This window comes from Myotis daubentonii, chromosome 7, assembly GCF_963259705.1.
Source record: "Myotis daubentonii chromosome 7, mMyoDau2.1, whole genome shotgun sequence".
Classification (NCBI taxonomy): Eukaryota; Metazoa; Chordata; class Mammalia; order Chiroptera; family Vespertilionidae; genus Myotis; species Myotis daubentonii.
Window position 1 is genome coordinate 52,902,648 of NC_081846.1, and position 25,589 is coordinate 52,928,236.

Below are 25,589 nucleotides of genomic sequence, written 5' to 3' on the forward strand. Positions count from 1 at the left end.
GCAAATTATTGTTTCTGGTTAGAAACCTTTATAATATCTCAGAATGAATTATGTATGTATTCCATGTTTTCTTTTCTGTTATCAGCCTTGATGTTCTCATTTCAAGTTTCACCCTAGCCTCCTAATAATGCAATATTGAGGCCATTCAGACACTAATTATGCCTCCGTGGCTTTTTTGAAATGACTAAATCAGCATCAGTTCTATAATTATCATTAGCAAGTTTGTATCAGTAGCTCACATCACTTGAAAAGCTCAACTTAAATGATTTGTGAATGTACTCATCTAATACATTGGACGCTTTCTATAGATACACAGGTGCTTACATATTGCTATATGTAAAATAGAAAGTCTGTGCATGTACATTGCATGAAATATATTTCCAATACAATATTAAACATTATTTCCATAGCTTGAAATATTAAAGTACATAGAGATACCCAAGATACCTGAACTTTAAAAGCTCAGTTGGGGTGAGGAGTGTAAGGAAATAGAACACTATTACTCATACTTAAGGCTAGATCTGATGCTTCCTCATTTTCAGAATGTTCAAATAGGAATCTGGCAAAGATGATTGACAGGAAGAAGCATCCAAATGCAATTCCTCTGTATTTCCATTGTTTCTGTTCTTGAATTATTGATATCGCCAGTAGTCATTTGCCATGAAAACAAATCAAGGTAGGTATGGTAAGAATTTCCTTTAAAGCAACACTTTTATATTTTTAAAATTTCTTCACACTGTACCATTTTTATAATTTAACCAAATGGCAAGCCCCTGAGAAAAGTAAGTACAGCAAAATAAAAGCATAGTGCAAATGACAAGCTTAATTTTGTGACTAAATATCTAAATGCTATGTGGAAAATATTAGAGGGGAAAAACAACCGCTCAGCTTCTGAAAGGAGCAGCTATGTAGATTTCTTTGTATCATTAAACAGGGAAGCCTCGCCTCAAACCAGGAAAACCTGATAGGAATGTCTGAATTTAGGCCTCTTCAGGAATAGTGGGGTGCACAGCAAAAGCTTAGCTGTTGTACTTCCCAGCGGCAATCTTTGTTTTAAATTTTCACACCACCTAATAGTATATCCGTGTTTTGTTAAAAAAAAAAAAAGAAAGAAAGAAAGAAATAAAAGAAAGAAAGATAAAAAGAAAAACTTGTGCCAGGCTGTAGTATTTTATGACCTACATTATTACCCTCTGGGTTGTGAAATGATGGTGCCAAACTAATTATTGCTTTGTCTAATTTTAAATCCAGGTCTATGGAGATTAACAGCTTGCACATTAATTCAAAGCACCAACAGCCTACCTCACCTAATGCTGTTTTAAATGAATTAAAAATCCTGTTTAGGAAACTTTAATATACTGGAAACGAAGGAAATGTCTGCCCGTATTTTTATTCAGTATATAAAAACTAAAAACAAAAGTCACTCTGCTTATTTTGTGTGCTCACACATACGCCAGGGAGGAACTTTTCTGATCTGCAGGTGTCTCTTCTCTTGGGAATGAAATGCCTGCTAAGCCAAAAGCGCAGCCTGAGTGGAACTAATTGTAAAGTGGTGGTGGTAGTGGTAGGGAGAGGGAGGCAAAGGAATGAAAAGAAAGACTGTGCTCAGCTTGAGGGGAAATACACATTCAATTTTAAGGTATTGTCCCCCTTTATATCTTTGACATGAAATGAAGGCCTTTAAACACACTGACATTCTGTAATATTACAAAATGAACATGCAGGGTTGAACAATCAATATGAATAGACCACCTATAAAAACTCAAGGAAGCATGTCACCCAACCCTACAAGAAGGATTGACAGTTTGAAGGAACAGAAAATGATAGGCCCGTGCAATGATAGATCCTTCCCAGCTAGGCCCTGCTTCCAGTTCTATTAGCTGCCTCTTCTTAAAGTAGGGCTCAGACCACATAAATCTCCTGCTTAAAAACCTTCCAGAGCGTCCTGTTGCCCATCTACTGAAACACAGACCTTTCAGCTAAGGCCTTGAGAAAGTTCCTGTCCAACGCACCCCCGATTCTCATTTCCATCCTTATTTCCCCTCCCGTGCCTGTGGAAAGCAAAAGCTCAACCGGACTAGATTATATGCTGTTTCTTGCAAAGGCTCCCATAGTTCCCTTTATTGCTGCCTTCACCCAAGCCTATTTCATCTACACATGGACTCATTAATTTCCTCAGTAAACATGGAAGCTGCAAGAATTGACTGCCCTCTGGAAGCTCACAATCTAATCGGAGTCACCCACTTGTAAAGGTGCTTTTAAAATGATGTGAAGGCGCAGGAGAAAGATACTGAAGCGGCCCTAGAGAACCTGGAAGTCTCCTTGAAAGAGGCAAGTACCTATGGGAGTTGTGCCACAGAAGCAGAGGGGAAACCAGAGGGCACAATGAAAAGCAGGGCAGTCGGGGGACAGACAGCATGGAGTATGCAAACTACAAGTGGTTTGTTGTACTGAAGCATAAAGATGAAGACTACTAAGGCCAGGAAATCTGCTCTCTTCTTCATAAAAGAATCCATATCTTCTTCTGGCCAGAACCTCTTTATGAGTCACTTATAACATTCACTTTGAACTATATTTATCTCGTCTCATTCCAAAGTGGTTAATGTTTATTTTCTTTAAATCCTCTGCAATTTTTTTTTGGGGGGGGGATAGTTTTAACTATAGTAAGTTCAGTATGAAATTGAGAATCATGCAAAATCAGGCAGAGGTTGCAGCAAATATATGAACACTACCACCATTTAAAGAATGAATGAAAAAAACATAGTCCTCACATTATCAGAAGAAAACACTTCTGCACAACCAAGAAAATATCTCCAGTGAACCTAGCACAGGCTTTTGCACTTGCCTCTCCACTGTAGGGTTAGATCTTGAAGGAGATATATGGACCACCCTAATACCATTTGACAGTATCTGTATTCAAGTGTAATTCTAACAAATTGAGTCATTTTACTAAAATGAGGTCAAGATATCAGCTGTTTTTTTGTTTGTTTGTTTGGATGGGGGGGAGGGGAAGACATAAAGACTTCTTAGTAGTCTTATTTGAAGTGCAAATGAAAAGTCCTAAATTGCAATTGTATGCAAACATTTTAAAATATATATTGCGTCAGTAATTTGCACTATATAAGACCCACTTTAGATTTTGTGAGCAATATGACAAAAATATCTAGGCCTAATAAATAGCTACTAAATCCTAGAAGATTTTTTTGAAAGTGTTGTTAGGAAGAAGATATTAACAGTTTAATCCTCATCAAAATAGTTAATATTTGAGGTTGAAACTATAGAGCGGTATTTAAAAAGAAAACTATCTTGTGTTTAGCATTTCATTAAAAACCAAGCATCAACGCTCCCTACAATGTGATTTTTTTTCTTAAAGCATCTTGTCATCCTCATCTCTGTTCTATGCTCCGTCTACCTGAATGTTTTGCTTGCTTTCCTTTTCTTCTCCCTTGACATAGGCAAAGCACATCTCCTTGTCTAACCTGGGTCACATTATCCTTAGTTCAATGCAGACAAGCATATGGTCATCTGCAAAATCACATTCAGTATCACCTTGCTCATTTCCTTACCCTTCACTTTGGTTGTTGTTGCTGCTATGTGTAGAATAAGAACAGGAAAAAGTAGAATTCTTCCTCTTTAAATTAGCTTGAGAGAAACACACACACACACACACACACACACACACACTCCTCCTGAAGGAAAATAAGAATAGTTATACTTATTTTTCTTTTGATTTTCTTTAAAAAAAAGTCAGAAATAATGTACATTAGAAATTCATTACATTTGTTCTCTCTACACTAAAAATATTCAAACATGTGAATAATGCAGTAGGAACAAAATTAGTCCATTTTCCCACTGAATTAACTCTTTCCTTGACTAATCAATTAACTTCCTTTAAAGACTAAATTTCTTATTCTCATATCACCACAAGTTTCATAAAATATACTGAGGGATAGATTATTAGTTACAACCAAAAACGTTTTTAAGTAAAAGTTTAAAAATTAAGTGTAGATAAGATATGGTGACTGTTAAAATGATATGTAATCATACTACTTTACTAAAGACTAGAAGCCCGATGCACAAAATTTGTGCAAGAGTAGACCTTCCTTCCCCTGGCTGCTGGCACTGGCTTCCCTCTGGCACCTGGGACCTGGGCTTCCCTCGCAGTTCGTCTTCGTCCCGTTAGGTCATCTGGTCTAATTAGCATATTATGCTTTTATTATTATAGATAGTTTTATTAAGACAAAAAAAAACCCCTTTAAAATGTGCTAATTTTTCAATAGAAAATGAAGCTTTTCAAAAAACAAAATTAAGTTTCATCTTCTTTTGGGAAAAAGTAAATGGATAAAAGCAAACTTCATACATACCTAAAAAATAAAAGCTAGAAATAGTGGGATGACAAACTTCTCTTTGAATCTTATTAGTCATACAAAGCTCATAAAGTATATTCTATTATGTAAGCCTTATTTCCCAGGGGTACATGCAATTTTGGACAATTTTAAACTCTGCATAAATACATGCAGTACTCTTTTTTAAAAAATATATTTATTTGTATTGATTTGAGAGAGGAAGGGACATGGAAAGAGATATAGAAACACCAATGACAAGGGAGAATCATTGATTGGCTGCCTCTTGCACGCCCCCTACTGGGGATGGAGTCTGAAACCTGGGCATGTGCCCTGACTGGGAATGGAACAGTGACCTCCTGGTTCATTGGTCAATGCTCAACCACTGAGTCACATTCCTCCAGGGCCATACGGTGCTCTTTTAAATAGTCTCCCTTTCTTTGATTGCAAAGTTAATTATATTCATTTGTATGTTGAATGATAGATTTTATAATCTGTTCTTCAAATGAACGTATGAGAATTGAAAAAGGTACTACTTTACTAATAAACTCCTGCTAACCACACTTCTTCCTGGCCCCTTTTAAAAGTAGGACTTACTTTGTTTTAGATATTGAAAATGAATTGCTTTAAATCAACCATCAGAATATATTGTTTTCTATTCAGTGGATATTCCATTATATATATTTTATTCAGTATTTTGGTTTACATGAAGAACTGTAAATTCAATACTAGAATGTAGTGTTAAGCAGCCGTGGGCAAACTACGGCCCGCGGGCCGGATCCGGCCCGTTTGAAATGAATAAAACTAAAAAAAAAAGACCATAAGCTTTTATGTAATGATGTTTACTTTGAATTTATATTAGTTCACACAAACTCTCCATCCATGCCTTTGTTCCGGCCCTCCGGTCCAGTTTAAGAACCCATTGTGGCCCTCGAGTCAAAAAGTTTGCCCACCCCTGTTTAAAGGTTGATGTGCTTTGAACATTTTTTTTAACGAACAAGGACAGCACAGTTTTGCTTGGATTGCACAGAGCATCTGCTGTGTCCAGAGGACCTCTTGTCGTCATTCTCCAAATGGGCAATAATTGAAATTATAAGCTCTTCACGGTTGTTGTTTCTTTTTAATTCATCTGTCCTCAATCCAACAGTGACCCATAGACATTTTTCTACACTTATTTCTTTGTGGTGAAACCCAATGCATAGCTATTCCTAATATCATTTTCAAAGCTATCTTGTAAAATATAACTAAAGGGGCTTCAGTGTTCTCTGTTACATCAGAATAAAGTTCTTCTGTTTTATTTTGAAGCCTGGTTTTAAAAAAAAATGCACAGAAAGGTCAAATCCATTCCAAAGAGAAATCTCATTCCCTAGAAATATTTGGTAAGATCTCGAATCACTTTTCTTTTGTCTTTTAAATTCTGTCATCTGTCTAGAGTTAACTAAAATGATTTTTCTTTCTCATCTTGATAGCTAAATGCATCCATTCAGCGGCTAAAAAATCACAAAAGGAGAAGGAAATTTCCAAGTACATATCTGGATTTTTAAAACACTTCATTTTGTCACGGAGAGACACAATTTAGTCTATTAAATCTATAGCAGAAAAGCAGGGGAAATGTGAGGAGAGTCAGTCCTAAACAAGTATATTTTCTATCCCAGCCTTCAAAGGTAATATTTTCAGCTTGATGAGCCTCTGGTCGAATATATAATTTGCCTCTTTCATTCTTAGCTTCGTTAAAATACAGAGGACTGGAGGTCCACTGGGCCAAAGTATAAACTGACCATTTGTCTACTAAAGTCATATTTAATGAAAAGAGAAATTATTATCCCACTCACTCTCTTTCTCATTACAATTCCTAAAGAACTTTGCCGGGCACATTATCTCATAGACATCATGATCAAATGTTATTGTTTGCTTTATTATCTCAGTTGGATGGTTGGCTAGTCTAGAATGAAATCGGTTGAAGGCAACACTGGAAGCCTAGAAGTCTGAATGAGGTTCCCATTCAAATGATCCTGGTTGTTTGGGGGTGGGGCGGGGTGATTAGGAAGCCAACTGAGCTTGCACTACACAGTGAGCATCTGGATGCAGCACATTTACATCTAACAAGAGAGCCCAGGAAACGTGTGTGTTTCTTAAACCTTATGTTCCGAACAAAAGGCTATCTCAGCAACACACAATCAGCACTGCACTGCTCCCTGGGATGCGAGCAACACACTCAACTGCACATTTCATTCTTCCTCAGCTCCCAGCACTACAAAGCCCCTACTCTCTTTCCACTCCTGGGTCCCCCGCTTGCTCCCCAGAAGGGGGCTGGGCAAGCCGAAGCCTCCCGTCCATGCCTGCGCACTAGCAGCCTGCACCGGGCCCCCAGGCGCTGTGTTCCCCCGCTCGAGCCGCCTGGGGGAGGTAGGGAGGGGAGCCAGGGAGCTGGAGAATGGACCGCACACCTAGACACTTAGGATTTTATTTATTCGCAGGGAGGCGGAGGAGGACAACAGGGTTCATTCGGTTTCCCCCTCAAAGTTGCCTCTCCTTGGCAGAGAGTCATGTCCTGGCTGGTGCTGGGGCCCAGGAGAGAGTGCGGGTGAGGTCCCGGCTCGCGGGGCCAGATCTTGTCCAGTGCGCGGAGCCCAGGGGGGTGGGGAAGGGCGGACGGGCCGCCGCTGTGCTGAGAGGGGCCGGGAGCGGACAGGGAGGGACCCGCGGGCCGCAGAGCCGCGCAGCCCGGTCCTGGGCCCTCCAAGGCTGGCGGCGAGCGCGGGGGCCGGCTGGTCACGCGTGGGAAGGAGAGGCCCCTTCCCCATAGGCGCTGCTCCCCTTTCCCCGGGCTGGGCCGCCAGAGAGCGCGGGCCGCGGGCGCTCCGGTCCCCGCGCGCGTCATCATGACCTCGGGGCCCCCTCCGGGCCGCGTGAGCGCGTCGGCGGCGAGGCTGGGCGGCCGCCGGGGCCCGGGCCGTGTAACATGACCCGAGCGGCCGGCCGGCCGGCGCGGCGCGGCCATTGCGCCCTCCCTGCCCATGAATCTCTGGCGCGTCTCTGGTCGCCCGCCCGCCCGCCTCCCGCTTCCCTCTCTCCCCCGCCAGCTCCGCGGGCTCCGGGCGCCTCTCCCGCTCCCTCCGGTCCTCCCGCTGCCCGCCTCTCGCCACTGCCTCCCGTCTCCTCTCCCTCTCCGCCGCCGCCGCGTCTTCCTCCCTCTCGCCTTTGAAAACTGATCTTTGGCTCTTAGTGTGAAAGTGATTTGAATTTGGCTCGGCGGCGCTCTGCGCCTGCGCCCAGCCTCTGGCATGCTGGCTCCTCGCAAGCAGCTGTTTTGGGTTTGAAATTCCAACATGGCAGAGGCTGCAGTCCGTCTTCCCTTCAAAAACTTGGAATGATTTCAAATCATAGGCACCTTCACTTAACCCTCGCTCCCATTCATCAGCAAACACAGCGGATCGATGCGACGCTAACCTATCGGCTTTTCGCTCCGCGCGTTCAGGTAAGAGGAGCTTCGTAGTTTTCTACCAGCTGTTTAAATTTGTGTGTTGTGTGTTTTTGTTTTTTTTGTTTGTTTTATTTTAAAAGAATATAAATAAATCCAAGACCTGGAATAGAAGGAGACCTTCGAGTTGTGTCGTAAACATTTAATTGCATGTGCACTCGCTTCTATTCGGCACGCCAACCTGCTGTCTAATTTCTCTGTACAAAGTAGCCCTGAAACGTTAGGATGCATGTTTTTGCTGCTTAATCATTGTAACAATAGTGGGGGATTAAGAGTTCGCGATGGCAAGAATCTCGTTTTCCGCTATCTTGGGCTTACTTATTACTATCTTTTTACTTCAAAAATAAATACAAAAAAAAAAAAAATAAGAAGGAGAAAGCGGAGCCATAGGGTGGGGCTAGACTTTCTTCGGGAACTAACTTCTAAGTAAATAAGAAGTGTAAATAAGAATGTTGCACACGCAGAAAGTTGAGGTTAAATTACCATCTCGTGGCTGGGGGAACGTGATAATGTCAGAAGATCGGTTGCAGAAAAATGTAAGCACATCATCTTGGAGGGGGTACAGCGTGGTGGGCGTATTGTTGGCCGGGGACGGGAGAGAAAGATGTATAATTTAATGGTATATACAATCCACTGATCCTATTACCGTCCTCCCGGAGCTCTTGTTAGTTTCAATGGGGAGTGAGTGAAATTGACATGGACTTGCATTCCTGGTCATGTGCTTTTTTTCCCTTTCTTCTCCTGTGATCTGAGATCCCCTTTTTGTTGATGTTGCTTTCCCCCTTAATTATATGCATGTAGGTTAAATGAATACCTGACGAAAGGGCCCACGTTTCAAGGCAGTGACATTTGATAGCTGAGAGGAAAAGTGGCTTTAATGAAAAGCAACCTTTGGAATTCCTGCTTGTGAGAAATCCAATTCAGCTTTTTGTGCTGCCAGCAAGAAATGATCAGTAGCACCAGTGTTTATGGTATGTCAGTTTTGGAATTTACTTCCTTTGCATCTAAATAGGAAAGACAAATTAAATGGCATGATCCAACCATGGAAGACCATGTTTGGGAAGCAGATGCTCATGATATATAATTCCTTTTTTTAAAAAAAAAATGTGTGTTTTAATCTGTCAAAATGCTTGTTTATTTTTGCTATCACATGTTTATATATTTCAGTTTTGAGTAATAGATTACTGGAATGCACTTTTATGGGTTTAGCGGTAATCCCAAAGTTGCATGTTACTAGTAATGCACTGTATAACCACTGAAGTCAAATGGTATGTAAATTAGTTAAACTCGGTGTGGGGTTTTTGGGGAGGGGGCTGGGTGAAAAGGGGAGAGGGAGGGAGTGTAGGGAAAGACTGCTTACTAATGAAAGTATATATCTCTCTCTATATATATGTACACACACAGAACTGGGTGAATTTTTTTCTCTCAATCTATTAATGCAATTGGACTATGGGCTCTCTCAATGATTGCACTTTGTGGAGTAATCAGTTCTTCTGCGTGTGTGTGTGTCTGTGTGTGTGTGTGTGTGTGTTTTGGGGAGTGAGCTATGAAGGGATATCTTTTACATGAACATAAAAATATATTTTGATTGCTTAAAGTCCTTAATGCCTTTTAAGGAACAGTGGTAGTTTTTTTTTCTTTTTTTCTTTGCTTGCCATTCACTTGTCTGCCTGTCAGCGCTTTTTACTTTTAACCTGTGACAGAATTAAATAATCAGGCACTGAAATTGACTTTGTTTGAAATCGCTCTTTCCTCTTTCTTTACAAAAAATAAAAAAGGTCAGATAAATGGAGTGAGAGGGGGTTTTCAATAGCTCTTGTGACCATGCCGTGTGTACACTTTGTGATATTCAATTAAGACTAAGAGGGAGCAGCAACAACAAAAAGATGTTAAAAGTATTTTGCATAACCAAAGGATATGTCCACTCTACACTGTTTCTTTTTTGGTACATTTACCCAACCACCATGCATTCACCCTGAAAAGAGAGAAAGAAGGAAAAGGGAGAATATGAAAGAAACAAATAGCAGTAGGGCAATAGCCAGGGGTCTGTAATGTGGCAGTGGTTGCTGCTCTCTCATAACACAAATGTGAATACAAGGAAAGGGGCTACAAGAGCCGTTGCGCGACATACACTTCTGGTTGGACTCTGGTGACTATCGAGCTAAACACACACCACTCTTCCCCGATAGGAAGGATTTGATTGAATTTTGCATTTGGAACTTGTTGACTTTGAAGCGATCAATAAGAAGACTGTTTATTTTAGATGCACATAATTTGCCCTGAGAAATGTTTTAAGGAGGAGAGAGCACAGCTTTTTTTCCCCCGGAGCTGTTGGAGCGAATGGGATTGCCAGATGGGCGATTTCCCTCTGTGATGTTAAAGCTGTAATATATATTCAGAGCAGATTGGGCTGCTGCCTGTGATGAGGAGGATATTACATTTATAAATTTTAAATCGGAGCTCAGACAATGTGCTGAGAGCAGAAATTGGATGGTTTGACTGTTTACCTTATTGATACTTAAGTGTGATTTCTGGGTAGTAGTAATGATAACCATTGCAATAATATGTAAAAAACACATTGGGTTAGGCAATCATATAATTCATGACATTTAACACCAGATTTAAGTGTGTAAATTGCCCCCCACCCAGGCTCTGCTTACTATTAACTAATAGTCACATAATTTATTTCCCTGAGAGTTTAAATGCCTGTTGTGCAAATGATGTTCACTCAGGACCCTTGTTATCCTACACTAGAATTCGGGGAGAAAAAGTTTATATCTGTATCTATAAAGTAGACACTTGTGTATATGTATAAAGTGGCATTAGTGGCTCCTGTTTTGTAATTCTATTACTCGGATTATTTTCAGATTTTGTCTCAGATGTTTGGCCTAAAGGACCCAGGGCTACAAACCTAAAAGGCTGGAAAGTGGGCAAGTGCTCACACTCTGGCAGCTCCGCTGTTGCAAATTAAAAGTGTGTTGTGGTCAGGAAATGAAAGCTACAATGTCTCTTTTGAACAAGTCGTTTATCAAGAGAAACATCTATCAGGGACTGACTGCCTTGTCACATTGATCCTCTAAAAGTTAGGTCCGAGGTGGAAGCTGCTTTGATGTTTTTGATCCTAAATTTAATACAACAGAAAAAAAAGCAAGGATATTTTGACCAGAATAGATTTTTTAAAACGTTTCCTGGAACCAAGATCTATTTATTAGCATTGTACTATGGGTAAAGTTTTTTGGACACAACAGTTGAAAAGTTGAAGGGGAAACCCGAGTCTTTATAAATGGTTGGTTGTTAAATATATATTTATAGCACATTCAGCTATGGCTGGCTTCTTGGTTCACATGGACAGTTTGGAAATTGATTGCACTAAAGGGAAAATTATCTTGAAAGAGTGTTTTGGAGCAATATGCAGAGATCAGAGTTTACATTCATTCACATTTTAGAGTTGCCCTCTTCTTTTTGTCTTTTATTTTAATCCTTTATTTCTATTTCCTATCTCCATTGCATGTGTGACATATTAGCTTTTATTTGGAAAATAAACTTTTTTTTCTATTAAAAACCATTCCCCCAAACATGCTTGCTCACATTTTCTCTATTGTTTCTTAATTGTGCATGTGGATGGTTATCAATATAAACTACATGGACTCACAAGGCTTTCAGAACTTCAGCTTAAAAATACAGGTAGGGAACAGGTTAAATGTGCCATATATTCGAAAATACTGAATATGTTGCATGCCTTATTCAGATGTTAAAAGGTATTGTTAGGAAAATGACTACGTTTTAAAAAATGTGATTTCTTTATGAGAGAGAGAGAGAGAGAGAGAGAGAGAGAGAGAGAGAGAGAGAGAGAGAGGTGTTAAACGCAGCCTGCTTCATTTTGGGAGGCAAAGATGTGAGAGAGAAGAGTTTTTTGGATACTTGTCTTATACCGCTAGTGGTTACTTGCTCTTTCATAGGGGTCTATCAACAACTAGGATGATAGACCACAGAGTGTGGTGGGAGTTTTGGGAAGTGTAATACTTGCTAATTAATCATGTCTGAAACGAAAGAATCATAGCAGGGCAATAAAGTCTCATTGTTGTTTTCCTGGAAGAGGGTAAGACTTCTGTTTGGAAGCTGTATATGTGAGTTGACTTGCTTTTCTCTTCTTTTAAAAAGACAGTTCGTAGGGCCTCTTTGGGATTATTTCAGGAAACATTTTTTTATTTTTTTTTTAAATAGAGAATAGTTTTTATTTCTCCTGGCTGTACCAGATCAGTGAGATTCTTAAAATTGTCTCTGGTATCTTCTGAGTGAAAACATAGTGTGTTTTTCTTTAGTTATATTAAAGACTTCAGTGGCTAAGTTTCCAGTACCATTTTTCCCCCCATAAATAGAAAATCTTTTTTGTGTTTTTATTCATGTTGGGCAGGGACTTTGAAAATCTTTTTGTAGGCAGGTACTCATGACAGAAATACAAGAGCGCAGAGATTTCATTAATTACTTTTAGATAGCACAAGAGTATGGCCAGAGGGGAGAAAAGAAGTAGTACTTCCAAGAATCTGTAGAGAAAAATCTGTATAAAACTTGAGATTTCTAAGATAGTTGAAAATATTACCTGAGAAGATAAATGAATAATATAATTATAGATACATTATTTTTCCCCCTGAATTTTTGGCTGTCACTTTTTAGATTTCCCCCCCTTTAGTTTAAGCATTGGGTCAGATTCCAAAAGTTTAAGTGTCTGCAACATTTTTCAAAATTTTTTATCTCAAGGTGAAGACGGCTATGCTAATGATTCCCTATTTTTGTCTGTTTGGATGCCTTGAATGATTGCCTCATTAAGTAATCAGTTTCACTGGTCCCAAATCAGCAGAATTGCTAGGTGTACTTGAAACAATTGCAGGCTGTGATGTTTAGTACTTTCTAGTCTGGTCCTAGACTCTGGTTTAATAGAAATGTTTGCTGTTTTTGCCTTTGATCAATATATTCTTGAGTACAGATTTCACATACTGCTTTTATATAAAGTACCACATTTGCTGTTATAAAGCTAATAAATTTAATTACCAGGAATTTAAATTGATTTATAAATTTGTGATTGGGAAAAAGTGTTCTGCAGACATTTGTGTGAAATAATGATCAATAAGACTTGATTAATCAGCATATCTGCTTTTCTATCTTGAGTCATTGATAAACTAGAATAAGTAAATGGCACAGGAAACAATGGAAATTGTGTTTTCAATGAAAAAAATTAATATAACTGTCACTTTCTTTTGGGATATACAAGAGCTGATGTTTTATTAAAATCAGTTAAACTTGGAAAATATTTTAGGTACTACTTAGAAGAGTTCAAGTCCAAAAATTGTTCCATTTTTCAATTCTCTCTTTCTCTCTCTCTCTCTCTCTCTCTCTCACACACACACACACACACACACACACACACTCCACCTAAAGTTTATGTCTATTAAAACAGTCTTTTTTTTTTTTTCAAAGAGTGAAAACAAATTTCTGTGTAGCAGGTACTTTTCATGATTGGATTTTATTTTATTACTTTCTTTCTCCACTTGCACTTTTATTATTAACTTTTCATTCAATTTATGGTAGAAATTTCAAGCATAGGTGCTCTGACATGGTTGTCGATGAGTGATCCTTTTGCTATTTTCGATGTCAGTATTTAAATGACAATTGTACTTGAGGGATGCTCACTACAAGAAATGCAGAGAGTGGGAACAAGGGGTCGGCAGGAGTAGGGTAAGAATACATTGTGCTGATAAGTTTGAAGCAAAGCAGAAGCAGGTGGGTGAGCTGCTTCCCCAGGGCAGCCGCACAGACGGCTCTGCCTCCGCACGGCACATGCGTGCGGTACCTGTTGACGAAATCTCAGCTGAGAGACTGAGGCAGCGGAACAGATAGGTGATCAGCAGCCATCCACACATGAGATATCATATGGCACGTTCTGTTAATAATATTTACATCGTTTATGCAACAAATCTGCTTGTTGTCTTGTTACTTGAATACTGACACTTCGCTTAACGTTGCATATGGTGGGCTGTCGTTGCGGGGTATATTAGAAGCAGCAAATCCAAGGAAGAATTTCAATTCAGATATATTTATGTTAAATATAGGTATAAGGGATATGTTTGCTTATATTTGAGCTACTATGATTTTCACAAAACAATGATAGTATCACTGCCTCCAATCATTTTTGAAACTGATATATCTTGAAAGTAGAACTATTATTTATTATATGAAAGCTCAAGGTTAAACTTTTTTTTTTACCTTGCAACCCAACTTAAGCATGCATGTTTTTATGGGAGGAAATCTGTTTTAGAACATATTTTTAAATATAATCTTGGAAAATTTGTTGCTGTTAGGATTTTGTTCTCGTTTTCATATCATGACAAGCTTCTATTATAAGTTGTTGATGATATATAACTCACAAAGAATTTTTTTTACGACAGAATACATCATGCAGAATACCTATAAAATGTTTTCTTTTCCCCTGGGATCTTAATGTTGAAAGTAGCTTTACTCATTTCCTTTCCTGTGAGTTTTTATTTCTGCTGGTAATTAGTATAGTTCTTCTGTTCCACTTGTGGATATAGTTCAAACAAGAGAAAAGAAACTGCATTTTACTTCACTCACCAAAAAAAGTCTTTTTCCCCGACTCAACTGTTTGTCTTATGTCAATTGGATGCATTTTAAGCAACCGACAATTGATTAAATGCCATGTACATGTGACAGTAAGCTCATCTGAGGATGAGTGGCCTCTACTTACATGCTCCGGTTCAGGAGGAATTATTAGTCAGGGAAACAGCAAAATTCAAAATAAAAATTTCAAAGTAGTGTAATGTGGAGCCATGAGTTTCTGGATGTTGCTGTCAACTTTTTGCTGTTCCTTTGATTTATTGTCTTTACCATAACACACGTTGTCACTTTCACCAAGGATTGGCTATGCAATGCTGGCACTTGGTGTGAAATTGAAATGTGGGGCACCTTGTTCAAAAATTATTAAGAACTCGAGACAGTATCAGCAGAGCATGGGAACAAGCGCAGGGCCCTTCCGTGGGGGACCCTGTGGCCTGCAGGGGACTCGCTAGCCCTGCCGTCACCACCCCCACACTTCCCCCCGGGGCCTGCTGTGTGGAAGTCACAGGTTTTCCACTTGGAGACAGACGATCCCACAGCGATTCCATGCGCCTCTTCCTAAAGAGATACTAGAGCTGGTGGAGCAAGAGTGTCGATGGGAAAATGGACCTTCAGGTATCTTCTACTCTTTCTGTACATGAAGTGGTGGCTGAAATACTTTCCTTTATCTCATGTTGCTTTTTGTCTGACATGTGCTCCCATATATCACATGAATTTTGCAAATATTCTTAAGAGAAACACTGTGTTTTGGAATTGTTTGCTCACAGGTACATGCTTAGGTAGGTATTCCCCAGACACAGGATGGTTGGAAAGGGGTTTGGGGAGGATTTTAATAAGATTTGTAATAAGAACCCGGCAGTTTCTCTGTTGGCATGCACCAGCACTAACACACCTGTTTTCAAGCACAAGTAAAATAAGTATTATTAATGTGGAATCCTGAATTATCTATAGACAGAAAATCCTGACTATTACAAAATAAGAGCACTACTCATTGAGTGCTAGTCGGGGAAGAGGGGCAAACACAAATAATTATCTCGTTATCATAGTAACAGTATTGATATTTTGACATGAGGAAGTGGCATTGTAGTTACATAAACAGGTGGTGACAGCTGTGATACAGATGGAATGTAACTCTTTCCTTAACGTCGCAGTATGCTATATTCACTGTGTGAACTTGGTTTCTGAACTTGAATTAGAGTAACCTCCTTCCCCCTGAACCATGTAGTCATCCTCTCTGACTCCTTTCCCTTTTGGTGTGAACATTGTGTTGATGGGCGGACAAAACTTTTACATTGTTGCTTCCCAAGGTACTTCTCAATGAGATCAAGCTTGCATTGCGATACCTAAAACTGAAAGTTGAAGTCAAGCAGCTTTTTCAAATCAAAACTGAGATACGATGGAATGTCCAGCAAGTGATGGATCTAAGGGCACTTGAAGTTGTACCATTTATTTTCAAAAGATATTTCTCACATCAGATGACTCTGCCAGGAAGAGAAATATCAAAGACCTCAGAAAAGTAACTGTCCATTTATGTAACCCAAGATGGGGTGAGAGTGGGGGGGGGGGCTTTAAAGATATTTCTGAGAAGAAAACATATTGAACTTATTTTGAATGCCTTGTTAGGCATCGTGGAGAGAAATACTATCTATGAGCCCTTCTAAGAAGAAAAATCTTTGCCCTGTGTAATAACAAGGCATTACTTTCTCAGGTGATACATCCTTTAAGGAAAGGAGGATTGGAAATAACTATTACAGGTGTCCCATTTAATTATAAATTCACCCCACAGTTTAGGAGTCTTTTGCATTAAAGACATTGTAAAGTCGAAATATTTTAATAGGCAGTTTAGCCACAATAGACATTTTTAAAATATTCTATGTTGTATAAGCTATCTACAAATTCTATAGCATAATTTAAATTGCAACCCTTCTTTTCCCACCTGACTTCTATCCTTTAGTATGTTATATTTTCACATTATGCGTTTGGCTTGAAAAAAATTAAACCAGAAACCTGGGTAAATATGTGGCAATAGAGTGCATTGGTATGCCCCAAATAGCTGTTTTATTTCTCTTCACTTCTTCTCACTTTCCATTTCAAATTGAAGATCGTAAACTCTTTTTCTTAGATCATATACCGAATGATGTTAAATTATAAATCTTAATTAGGTATGATTCACTGATTTTAATCTTACAAGATAATTATTCTGAGTAGGATAAAAGGTTCCCTTTAAGAGATTGCATTTTCATTACAATCCCCATTTAAGATCACACAAAGACAACTAAATAAACAGAGTACTATTATTCTTTTAAGCTTAAGTCAATATTTTGATGTTAAGTATATGGATGAAGAAATCATAATATGGGTAGGGCAGTCTTACTATTTGCAAACTTTCTGTTCCTTTGATAAATTTTACTGCTAGAAATTACATGTACCAGAAGGAATCTTTTAAATAAAAATTACAGTTTTGATGATCTACTTGGATGGAATAAGCTCTTGTGCGTGTGCACAGTTACATTTCTTTGTGAGGCATCGATGTCAGAGACGCCTTTGGTATTTCTTTATGAGTAATTAGGTTAACGGGGTTAGTTAGAAAATGTATCCTTTCCTGGCAAATGAAAAATTACATTCAAGCAGAGGTAAAGGAGTAGAACATATTCATGACTTTAAGTACTTAAAAAGATATTTTATGAGTCATTTTTAAAGAATAATACCGAGTATGTAACTTGTTAAGAATAATGGCCATTTTTTTTCTTTTTAAAGCACATCTATATTAAAACTGACTTTTTGTTCATGAGTCACAAATCTGGAGTCAATTTTAGGCCCAATTTACAAAAGATGTAGGCCTAATCCCCTGCTCCCCTCTTCCGTGGTATCCTAGCCAGTAGTGTTGGTGCAAAGTTCTCCTTTAAAGAGGCATTTCCATTTGCATTATTCAGGAGATTAAGCAACATTTTTGAATGGAATGTTGATATGACCCAAATATAGCCCTGAATGGCCGGTATCCTTGTCTGACAAACTAGAAGGATAAAATAACACCAGCTTTGGGATTTTATATCTCTACATGAACAGTGCTTGTTTTTTCTCTGGAGAGATTTTAAATGTACTCAGAATGTACATTTAAATGATGTGTTTCCTAATTGGAGAAATATGTTTTATGTAATTTTAAGAGTAGTAATCAACTAGCTGTCAATATGAATTTACTTATGGATGGCAAGATAGTATAGCACTAAGGAATCTTATTCAGAAATAGATACTTAGATTGAGCTAGTGCATACAGTAAATATGCAAAATTCCTTTGGGGATTTTTATTTTTTTTTGGATATAGGTATAAATTCTCTGTCAATAACATTTAAGCAGTTAAAATATCAGGAAAAATATAATATTGAACATTTTTTTTATCCTGTGGTGTTTCAATAAGTCCTTAATGCGTGCATACAAGACATTAATGCTTGTTTTATTTTTATCTTGTTTTATTTTGTTTCAGCATTAAAGTAAAGGGAACCTAAGGAGAAACTGTTTTGTACTGTTTATTTTGAGAAATATGGAGTGAGAACGGTATAACATGTGGTATAGGATTTTTATAGTGATGGGCAAAATTCCCCAATTTTACCCCAGTATAATTATATTTTCTTGAAATCTATTCTTCTGTGCCAGAATGCCACTGTTGTTGAGCTATCATCCGGGAGGTGTTACTGGTGTATAATTGTGATGTGCATAAGTACCTAAATGCATATCCTTTTTATGTTTACCCATCATTTCTATCAGCCATCTCTGCAGGTGTGCTTGTGCTTCAGGCCAGGGAGGGAAAGGTTTTCTTCTTATTTTGTTATTTGCAAACTCATCAGGAACCTTGCTCTCTCATCCATCCTCCTGCTGCTGGGATCCATTCTTACCCATGCCTATTTGAAGGGGTTGGTTTTTGTTTTTTAGTATTCATTTGTAGGGCTGGTTATTACTTGACCATCTGGAAAATCAGATTTCACTTGAGCAATTGGAATGTGATATTTAGATCAGGAGGAGGTAGCTTGCATTAATTAAGAGGATATTGAGTTGTGCAGTTGGAAGGAAGTATAGCAGCAGTTTTGGGCATGGACAAAAGGTGAAAGACAACTTGTGGGAATGGGGAAATGGCTGAAGGGAAAACTAATTAGGGAAGTTGGTGAGGAAAGCTAAGGGTAAGGACTGTTTACATGTGACTTGCTAAAGATGCTATTGGCAATTTAATAATTAAATCTTAATAAAGTTATATGAGGAACTGATCATTTATTAGGAATTAGTAACTAATACATATTAAATAGCACATAGCACTATAATCTAAACCAATGTTATTCTCAATTTTTTAAATGTCAGGTTCTAGATCAAACCTTGAATACATGCAATTTGTGATCATCCCAATTAAAACAATTATTTCCCCTTCCCTTTCCCCCATAATTTGAAAAAGTATAAGAAAATACATATCTTTAAAGTTGACTCATATTTTTCAGACTCTTTTTATTCTACCTCAGCATACTCAATTTGATTAGGCCACAAATGAAGTTATAGAAAAAAAGTCCTTTGAGGATTGGGATATAACTTTTTTAAAGCTTCTTTTGGAAAATTATAAGGACTTCAAGTCATTACAGTATACACATGTATAAGTTGATTTGATTTGAGCAAAGATTGATAAGTTTTGTATCTACTTTGTAAATGATAGCTGTAGCTTAACAACCAAACCAAAACAAACAAGAAAATCTTGCCAAAGCCCTACCTCAGACCAGTCAAATGGAAATTTGAAGGATGAACAATTTCTCTCAGGCTCCCCCAGTGATTCTGCTGTAAAGTTGGAATTGAAAACCACTTCTCTGATACTTTCACATTTCTATAAAAATCAATACATTGCATGAGATTTTAAACATTTTGGCTTATTAAAAGATCATGCTTCCTGGTTTAAAATAATAAAAATAGAGATATCTATTCAGAATTGAGGGTACTAATGATATGTACTAGAGCTAGTTCATTATCTGGCTAAAGTTCAACAACAATTTATGAAGAACCTTGAGAACATTGCCACCATGCTGGAAGAGTAACTCAGGGAAGTGCAGGTGGGGAAGAAAAGTGTCAGCAGAAGTCAACAATCTATCATATTTGTGACTTTTGATAAATCACTCAACCTCTCTGAGATTCAGTTTACTTTTTATAAAAGGCAAGTTGATCAAATGACTATTGAGATTTTCTCCTGTTCCATACAGTTCATGACTGCTTGGTCATGACTAGTGACCTTGAGTAACTTGGAACGTTACTAGTGACCAGTGCCTGATGGAAAAGACTTTTTGTTTTTCTTTAAGAAATTCCAGAAATTGTCTTGAAAACAATGAAGGAAGCTCAAGGACCATTTGAGACTTTGTTAAGCCCTTCAGAAGGGGTGGTAACCATTCATTAAATATGCTTACCAATTGGTTGCAAGCCATGTGTCAGAAATTCTTACATCTCCAGAGATAAGTAGGTTAGCCAATGCTTTCTCCTTGTAAGAGATAGAAATCGACTGACAAGCAGATCACCTTAAGCAGTGGTGGAGTTAGGGACATCACATCCTTTATACGTATGAAAGATCTGTATGAGAGTTAGATCTTTATCAAACCAAAAGCAATTCTATGTGTTCTCTCTTGTATCCCTCACTAGTCTTTGTTCATAGTTTCACTCCCTAGAATATTCTTCTTCACCTATTGAAATTCTACCAGAACTTTGACAGCTCAGATGTTACATCATCTATGAAAACTTCCCTGAACCCTCCGAATCAGGATCTATTTCTTTTTTATTATTATTTAAAGTATTACAAATAGTTGTACATATGTCTACTTTTTCCCCCATTGACCTCCCCCCGAATTCCCCCAACCACCGGTACATGCCCTCATCCCCCCAGTGTCTGTGTCCATTGGTTATGCTTATATGCATGCATACAAGTCCTTTGGTTGATCTCTTACCCTGCCCCCCACCCTCCCCTGCCATTATACTCAATGGGCAAAAACTGAAACCATTTCCCCTGAGAACAGGAACAAGGCAGGGATGCCCACTTTCACCACTCCTGTTCGACATAGTACTGGAAGTACTAGCCATGGTGATCAGACAAGAATAAGAAACAAAAGGCATCCAAATTGGAAAGGAAGAAGTAAAATTGTCATTATTCGCAGCTGACATGATATTGTGCATAGAAAACCCTAAGGACTCTATCAAAAACTACTAGACTTAAAAATGAATTCAGCATTGTAGCAGGATACAAAATTAACACCCAGAAGTCTATGGCTCTTTTATACAATGATGAACTCACAGAAAGAGAAACTAAAAAATCTCATTTACCATTGTAACAAAAAAATTCTGATACCTAGGAATAAATTTAACCAAGGAGGTATAATTTTCTGTACTCAGAAAATTACAGGATGCTGGGGAAAAAGATAGAGGAAAACATAAACAAACAAAGAGGCCCGATGCATGAAATTTGTGCAAGAGTAGGCCTTCCTTCCCCCAGCTGCCGGCACCGGCTTCCCTCCCGTGCCCAGGACCTAGGCTTCCCTCACATAGGGAGGCCCCGCCCACCCACCGCAGCCCACTGGTCGGTGGTCTGGGCCTCCCGCTGCAGGGTGATCATGGGTGATGGCCAGGCCCCCAACCAATCACGTTGTACTTGCCTTGGCTGCCCTGGCACCAGTGGGTGTCATAGTGTGGTCCTGGATGGTCGTCCGGATGGTCGTTCCACTGTTTGGCTGTTCGGTCGATTTGCATATTACGCTTTTATCAAGTAGGATGGAAGAATATACCCAGTTCATGGATTGGTAGAATCAACATCATTAAAATGGCCATACTACCCAAAGCAATCTATAAATTCAATGCAATCCCCATTAAAATACCAATGGCATACTTCAAAGACCTACAACAAACTCTCCAAAAATTCACCTGGAATAAAAAAAGACCCTGAATAGCTGCAGTGATCTTGAGAAAGAAGAACAAAGTTGGAGGGATCAGAATACCAGATATCAAGCTATACTACACAGCCACGGTTCTGAAAACTGCCTGGTACAGGCACAAGAACAGACATATAGACCAGAGGATCCATTTCTTGATATGCCCTAAGCACTCTTTAAAAATCTCCTTTCAAGTATTTGCTATAATCATTTTTTCTACTATAGATTGCTTTGCATTTTCATTTCTCATTTATGAAATTATAAACTCCTTGAGAGCAGACCGCATTTAATTCCTTTTTTTATTTTTAATCTCCTCCTTGCCTATACAGTACAAGACCTATAATAGATGTTTGATAAATGGTGAATTGAATTGATAAAAGGGTAGGAAACTATTACTTGGTTAATCTTTTATTAATCTTGCTTTTTTAAAAGTTGGGAGATCCTTTTAGAAATATTTAAGGAACAGAAGTGTTAAAATTGTGTGTTATGTTTAAAATGAAATTTCTATATTCTTCATGTAATTTAATTACCAAAGAAAGACCTCATAACACTGAAAAACAGTTTTATAATTATGCACCTAAAAAAAAAGTTCTTACAGTCATTTGTTCTATTTTTATATTTCTGGGTTGGAGGGCATTTACACTATTTTATAAAGACAGAAAGTTATAATGATATCTTTAAAAACTTACAAAACAAAAATCTATAGCCTACTTGATTGTATGCAGTAACAAATGGCTTCAAATCACTGAGTTCTACATACTTCACTTTTTTCCTTGTGTGTTTGCTGTCAGAAACATTTGAAAGTATAGAATCATAAAATATTAGATGAGGAGACTTCCAAATCAAACTTCTTGCCAACATAAGGTTGATTGACAGTTGGTTATTTAGCTTTTGATTGAACATAGGAAATCAGCACCTCATAAGGCATGTCTTCCTATTTTGTTCTTTGTTCAAAAATAGGTAGAGTGCAAAGATGTGCCCAGCAGTACTCAAAACAGATTTCCCTGGGAACATGATGGTACTTATGGTGATAAGATGTGAGATGCCAACTAGCTGGTCTACAGTTGATATGTTAACTTTTGTTGACTCTGTAGTTTGTGAATATCTTTGGTTACATTTTTTTTTTAAATCCTCACCAGAGGATATGTTTAGATATTTTAGGGAGAGAGGAGAGAGAGAGAGAGAGAGAGAGAGAGAGAGAGAGAGAGAGAGAGAGATCAATTGGTTGTCTCTCACACATGCCCTGATCAGGGATCGAACCCATAACCTTTTAGTGTATGGGATGATGCTCCAACCAACTAAGCCACTGGCCAGGGCTCTTTGGTTACATTTTAATCAGCATATTTTTGTTCTATATTCAGTGTCTGACACTATTAATTTATTTTGTACTAAATACTGGGCAGTAAACCGTTTAGCTGGGGTTATACCCAATGACCCTGTCTTCTAATGGCTCAGTTGCATTACCAGTTTGGTTTGTATGCTGTAGAAGGGTCAGTTTCCCTCTGAAACCTGTCACCAGTGTTACAACAAATAGCATCACAGCATTTTCTAAGGGAAATTCAAGTTGATCAAATGTTGAAATGTAATGAGTTAGTCAACAGTACCTTACAAGGTTTCTGTGTTATATTTGTGTATTTGGGCTTAAAGGTAGATGTACCAGAGAGCAGCACTTGTTTATAAGGCTTCATGAAAGAATTCAGAAAAAAACAAAGGCTCTGTTGTCATTCTTTAAAAAACACACACAGTTTTAATAAGGAAATCTATAACCTTGCTCAGTAGTTTTCTGCCAATTTGGGCTCTTCAGATTTGAAAAGTTCTAGATGCTATCTTTCCACTTCATATTGAAATCTAGATTGATCTCATACACTCTACATGGAAGAAAATATCTGTGGGCTGATTGTTGAACCTGGATTATTACAAAGATATGCCATTCACTAAGCTCCTGTGGACAAATGTTGAGTAGTTAATTGCATGCAAACACATCTTCATCCAACAGCTACAGTAGTAAAGGATAGTACATCATAGGTACAGTAATAAAGATTGTGAAACTCTATGTTAAAAGTAGCAAAAGCATTTTTGCAGTTTGACCACAACAATCTATTTAGTTCTTTTGTTAAATATACTCCTATGGTTTCCTGGAAACCATTCTGTAAACTTCAAGCAAGTTAAAATTGCTCAAATATAAGTTAAAATCCATGAGATTGCGAGTAATGTCTATGAATTGGTTGTTGGTGACTTGCCAACAACCAAACTAAAGCAAAGAAAAATTTTAAGAGACAGGGGCTTAAAATTTTCCCTGATTGATGGTCAGAAATTTGGAGTTTTAAAGTAAAATAAAAGTAGGCATCCAGATTCTTTACACCTACCATGTCAGCCATTTTTCCTTTAGTCCACTCATAAAGGGAAATTGGGTGATTCCCTAGAGGGAATAGTAATATCAGTTGGTGGCCACAAAATATGAGGCATAGTTAAAAGTCAGTGGTCAATCGTTTATTTTCTTGTCCCTTCTTCTCCCCCCACGCCCCCTCCTTGCCCTCATAGGTGGTAGCTTTTAGTAATTGAAATTTTTGCTAGGTCTAGGCATGGCAGTTCTTAAAAAATACGAAGTTATATTTGTCCTCTTGGCTTAAAATCTGAAATGAAACTTAAAATTATTTCAAATGAATACAGCTGTGTGATATGTGTTGTACGTGTGTGTGTGTGTGTGTGTGTGTGTGTGTGTAATAAACCAACCCATGAGAAAGGTGACTGCATTCTGAATGGGCCAGTTGGTAGCTCTAAACAGACTAAGTGAGCCAATTTAAATCTTGCTCCAGATTCTTAACTAAGCATTCCCAGGGGCAGCCTGGGAGGTGGCACTTATCTGTTTCTTAGTGATAGGTTTGGCATGGCATTCAGTCAGTTCAAGATCAGTAAACATCACTTACAAGAAGTTAGTTAAAACTGAAATTTAAAATGGATATTGAGGTAACATGGCTTGAATATATTTGTTGTTTGTGCACAAAGAGAATGTTTTCAATGGGTTCTTTTGATCAGAGTAAAAAGTAATCACAAATAAACCATTAAAATGTGCCTTTCTGACGAGGATGTTTTCTGGGAGTGACTGACCGTGCCTTCTTTCAGTGCGCCGTCTTTGTCCAAGGTTTAGTTTAGTCACGCATGTGTCCTTGAAGAAAGGGAGCATCTCTCACAACATTTTGTACAACTGAAATCAGATACCGGTTTTTATTGCAGAACCAAGCCTACAAATGTTTCTCTTTAAAGACATTTTTAATAGAAGCTGTAAGGTATAAATCATTTAAGCAATTACCTGGACATTGTGGAAATGGGGCTTGGCTTGTTCTGTAGCCCCAGATGTTTCCAGATTCCAGTAATAACCTGGTCCAGATATTTACAGCTTAATTTTCTGTGCATGTGTACTTGTCCACAAATGGCTCCTATTTCCCAGTTTCTGTTGGACAACTGGGCCACTTAGAGGTAAAGAAAGTGATTTCAGCTTGGGTGATGACAAACATTAATGGTTATAATAAGTTGCTTCTAGAAACTTTGATCACTTAAAATATATATAGTGGCTAAGCCTTAGAGGATCTTATACTAAGAAATAAAATAAATTATTCAAATGGCAGTTTTTCTTTATGGATGGGGATGGCAGGGTTGGTAGCAGCCTCCCCCATCCCTCAACATTTTATTTAGCCTTGATATACTATGTGATAAAAGTGTGGTGTGGTTTTTTTTTTACATGTATCTTCTGGCACTGGTTGGGTTATCATGCAGGCTGCTAGTTTTCTTTGCATCACTACGCCACAGTTTTCCTTGTTATTACTAGAAACTAAACAAATGGAAAAATAACGATTGGTAACCATCTGCTGTGCAGAAATTTCACATATAGCAGTTAAGTCTATTTTATAAAACAAGACCGAATGAGTGAATTATACTGTTGCCAGTAAACAGCAACATGCAGTAGAGCTGCCTTTGGACAAAGCAGGAGCAGAGGGAGCCAGCATTTCATTATGGGAAGGAAGTCAGTGTTTCGGGCTGTGGGGCTGTGTATGTACGTATATGTGTCCGTGTGTCTACTGCCTATGTGAAGAGAATAGCTGTTTCCTCTCTACCTGATCCTTGGGTCTCTGTTCTTGCCCCCATAATTCCAATCAAGTAAATTAGAGTGATGCGGAGGCAAATAAATCATCAATTTAACCACAT

The 25,589-nt window shown here is 38.3% G+C and overlaps 1 protein-coding gene across 2 annotated transcripts in view; it reads left to right on the top strand.

Annotated features, from left to right (window-relative positions):
* Positions 1-6,997: 6,997 nt before the first annotated feature.
* FIGN (fidgetin, microtubule severing factor) overlaps positions 6,998-25,589 on the top strand; it is a 126,334-nt gene continuing 107,742 nt past the window's right edge. The window contains exons 1-2 of one of the 2 annotated variants that reach the window (XM_059704256.1): positions 6,998-7,821; positions 8,626-8,795. In XM_059704256.1, coding sequence (XP_059560239.1) covers positions 8,771-8,795 — 25 coding nt within the window. In that variant the 5' untranslated portion in view covers positions 6,998-7,821; positions 8,626-8,770. The remainder of the gene's footprint in view (positions 7,822-8,625; positions 8,796-25,589) is intronic. The other variant, XM_059704257.1, reaches the window with a different exon arrangement.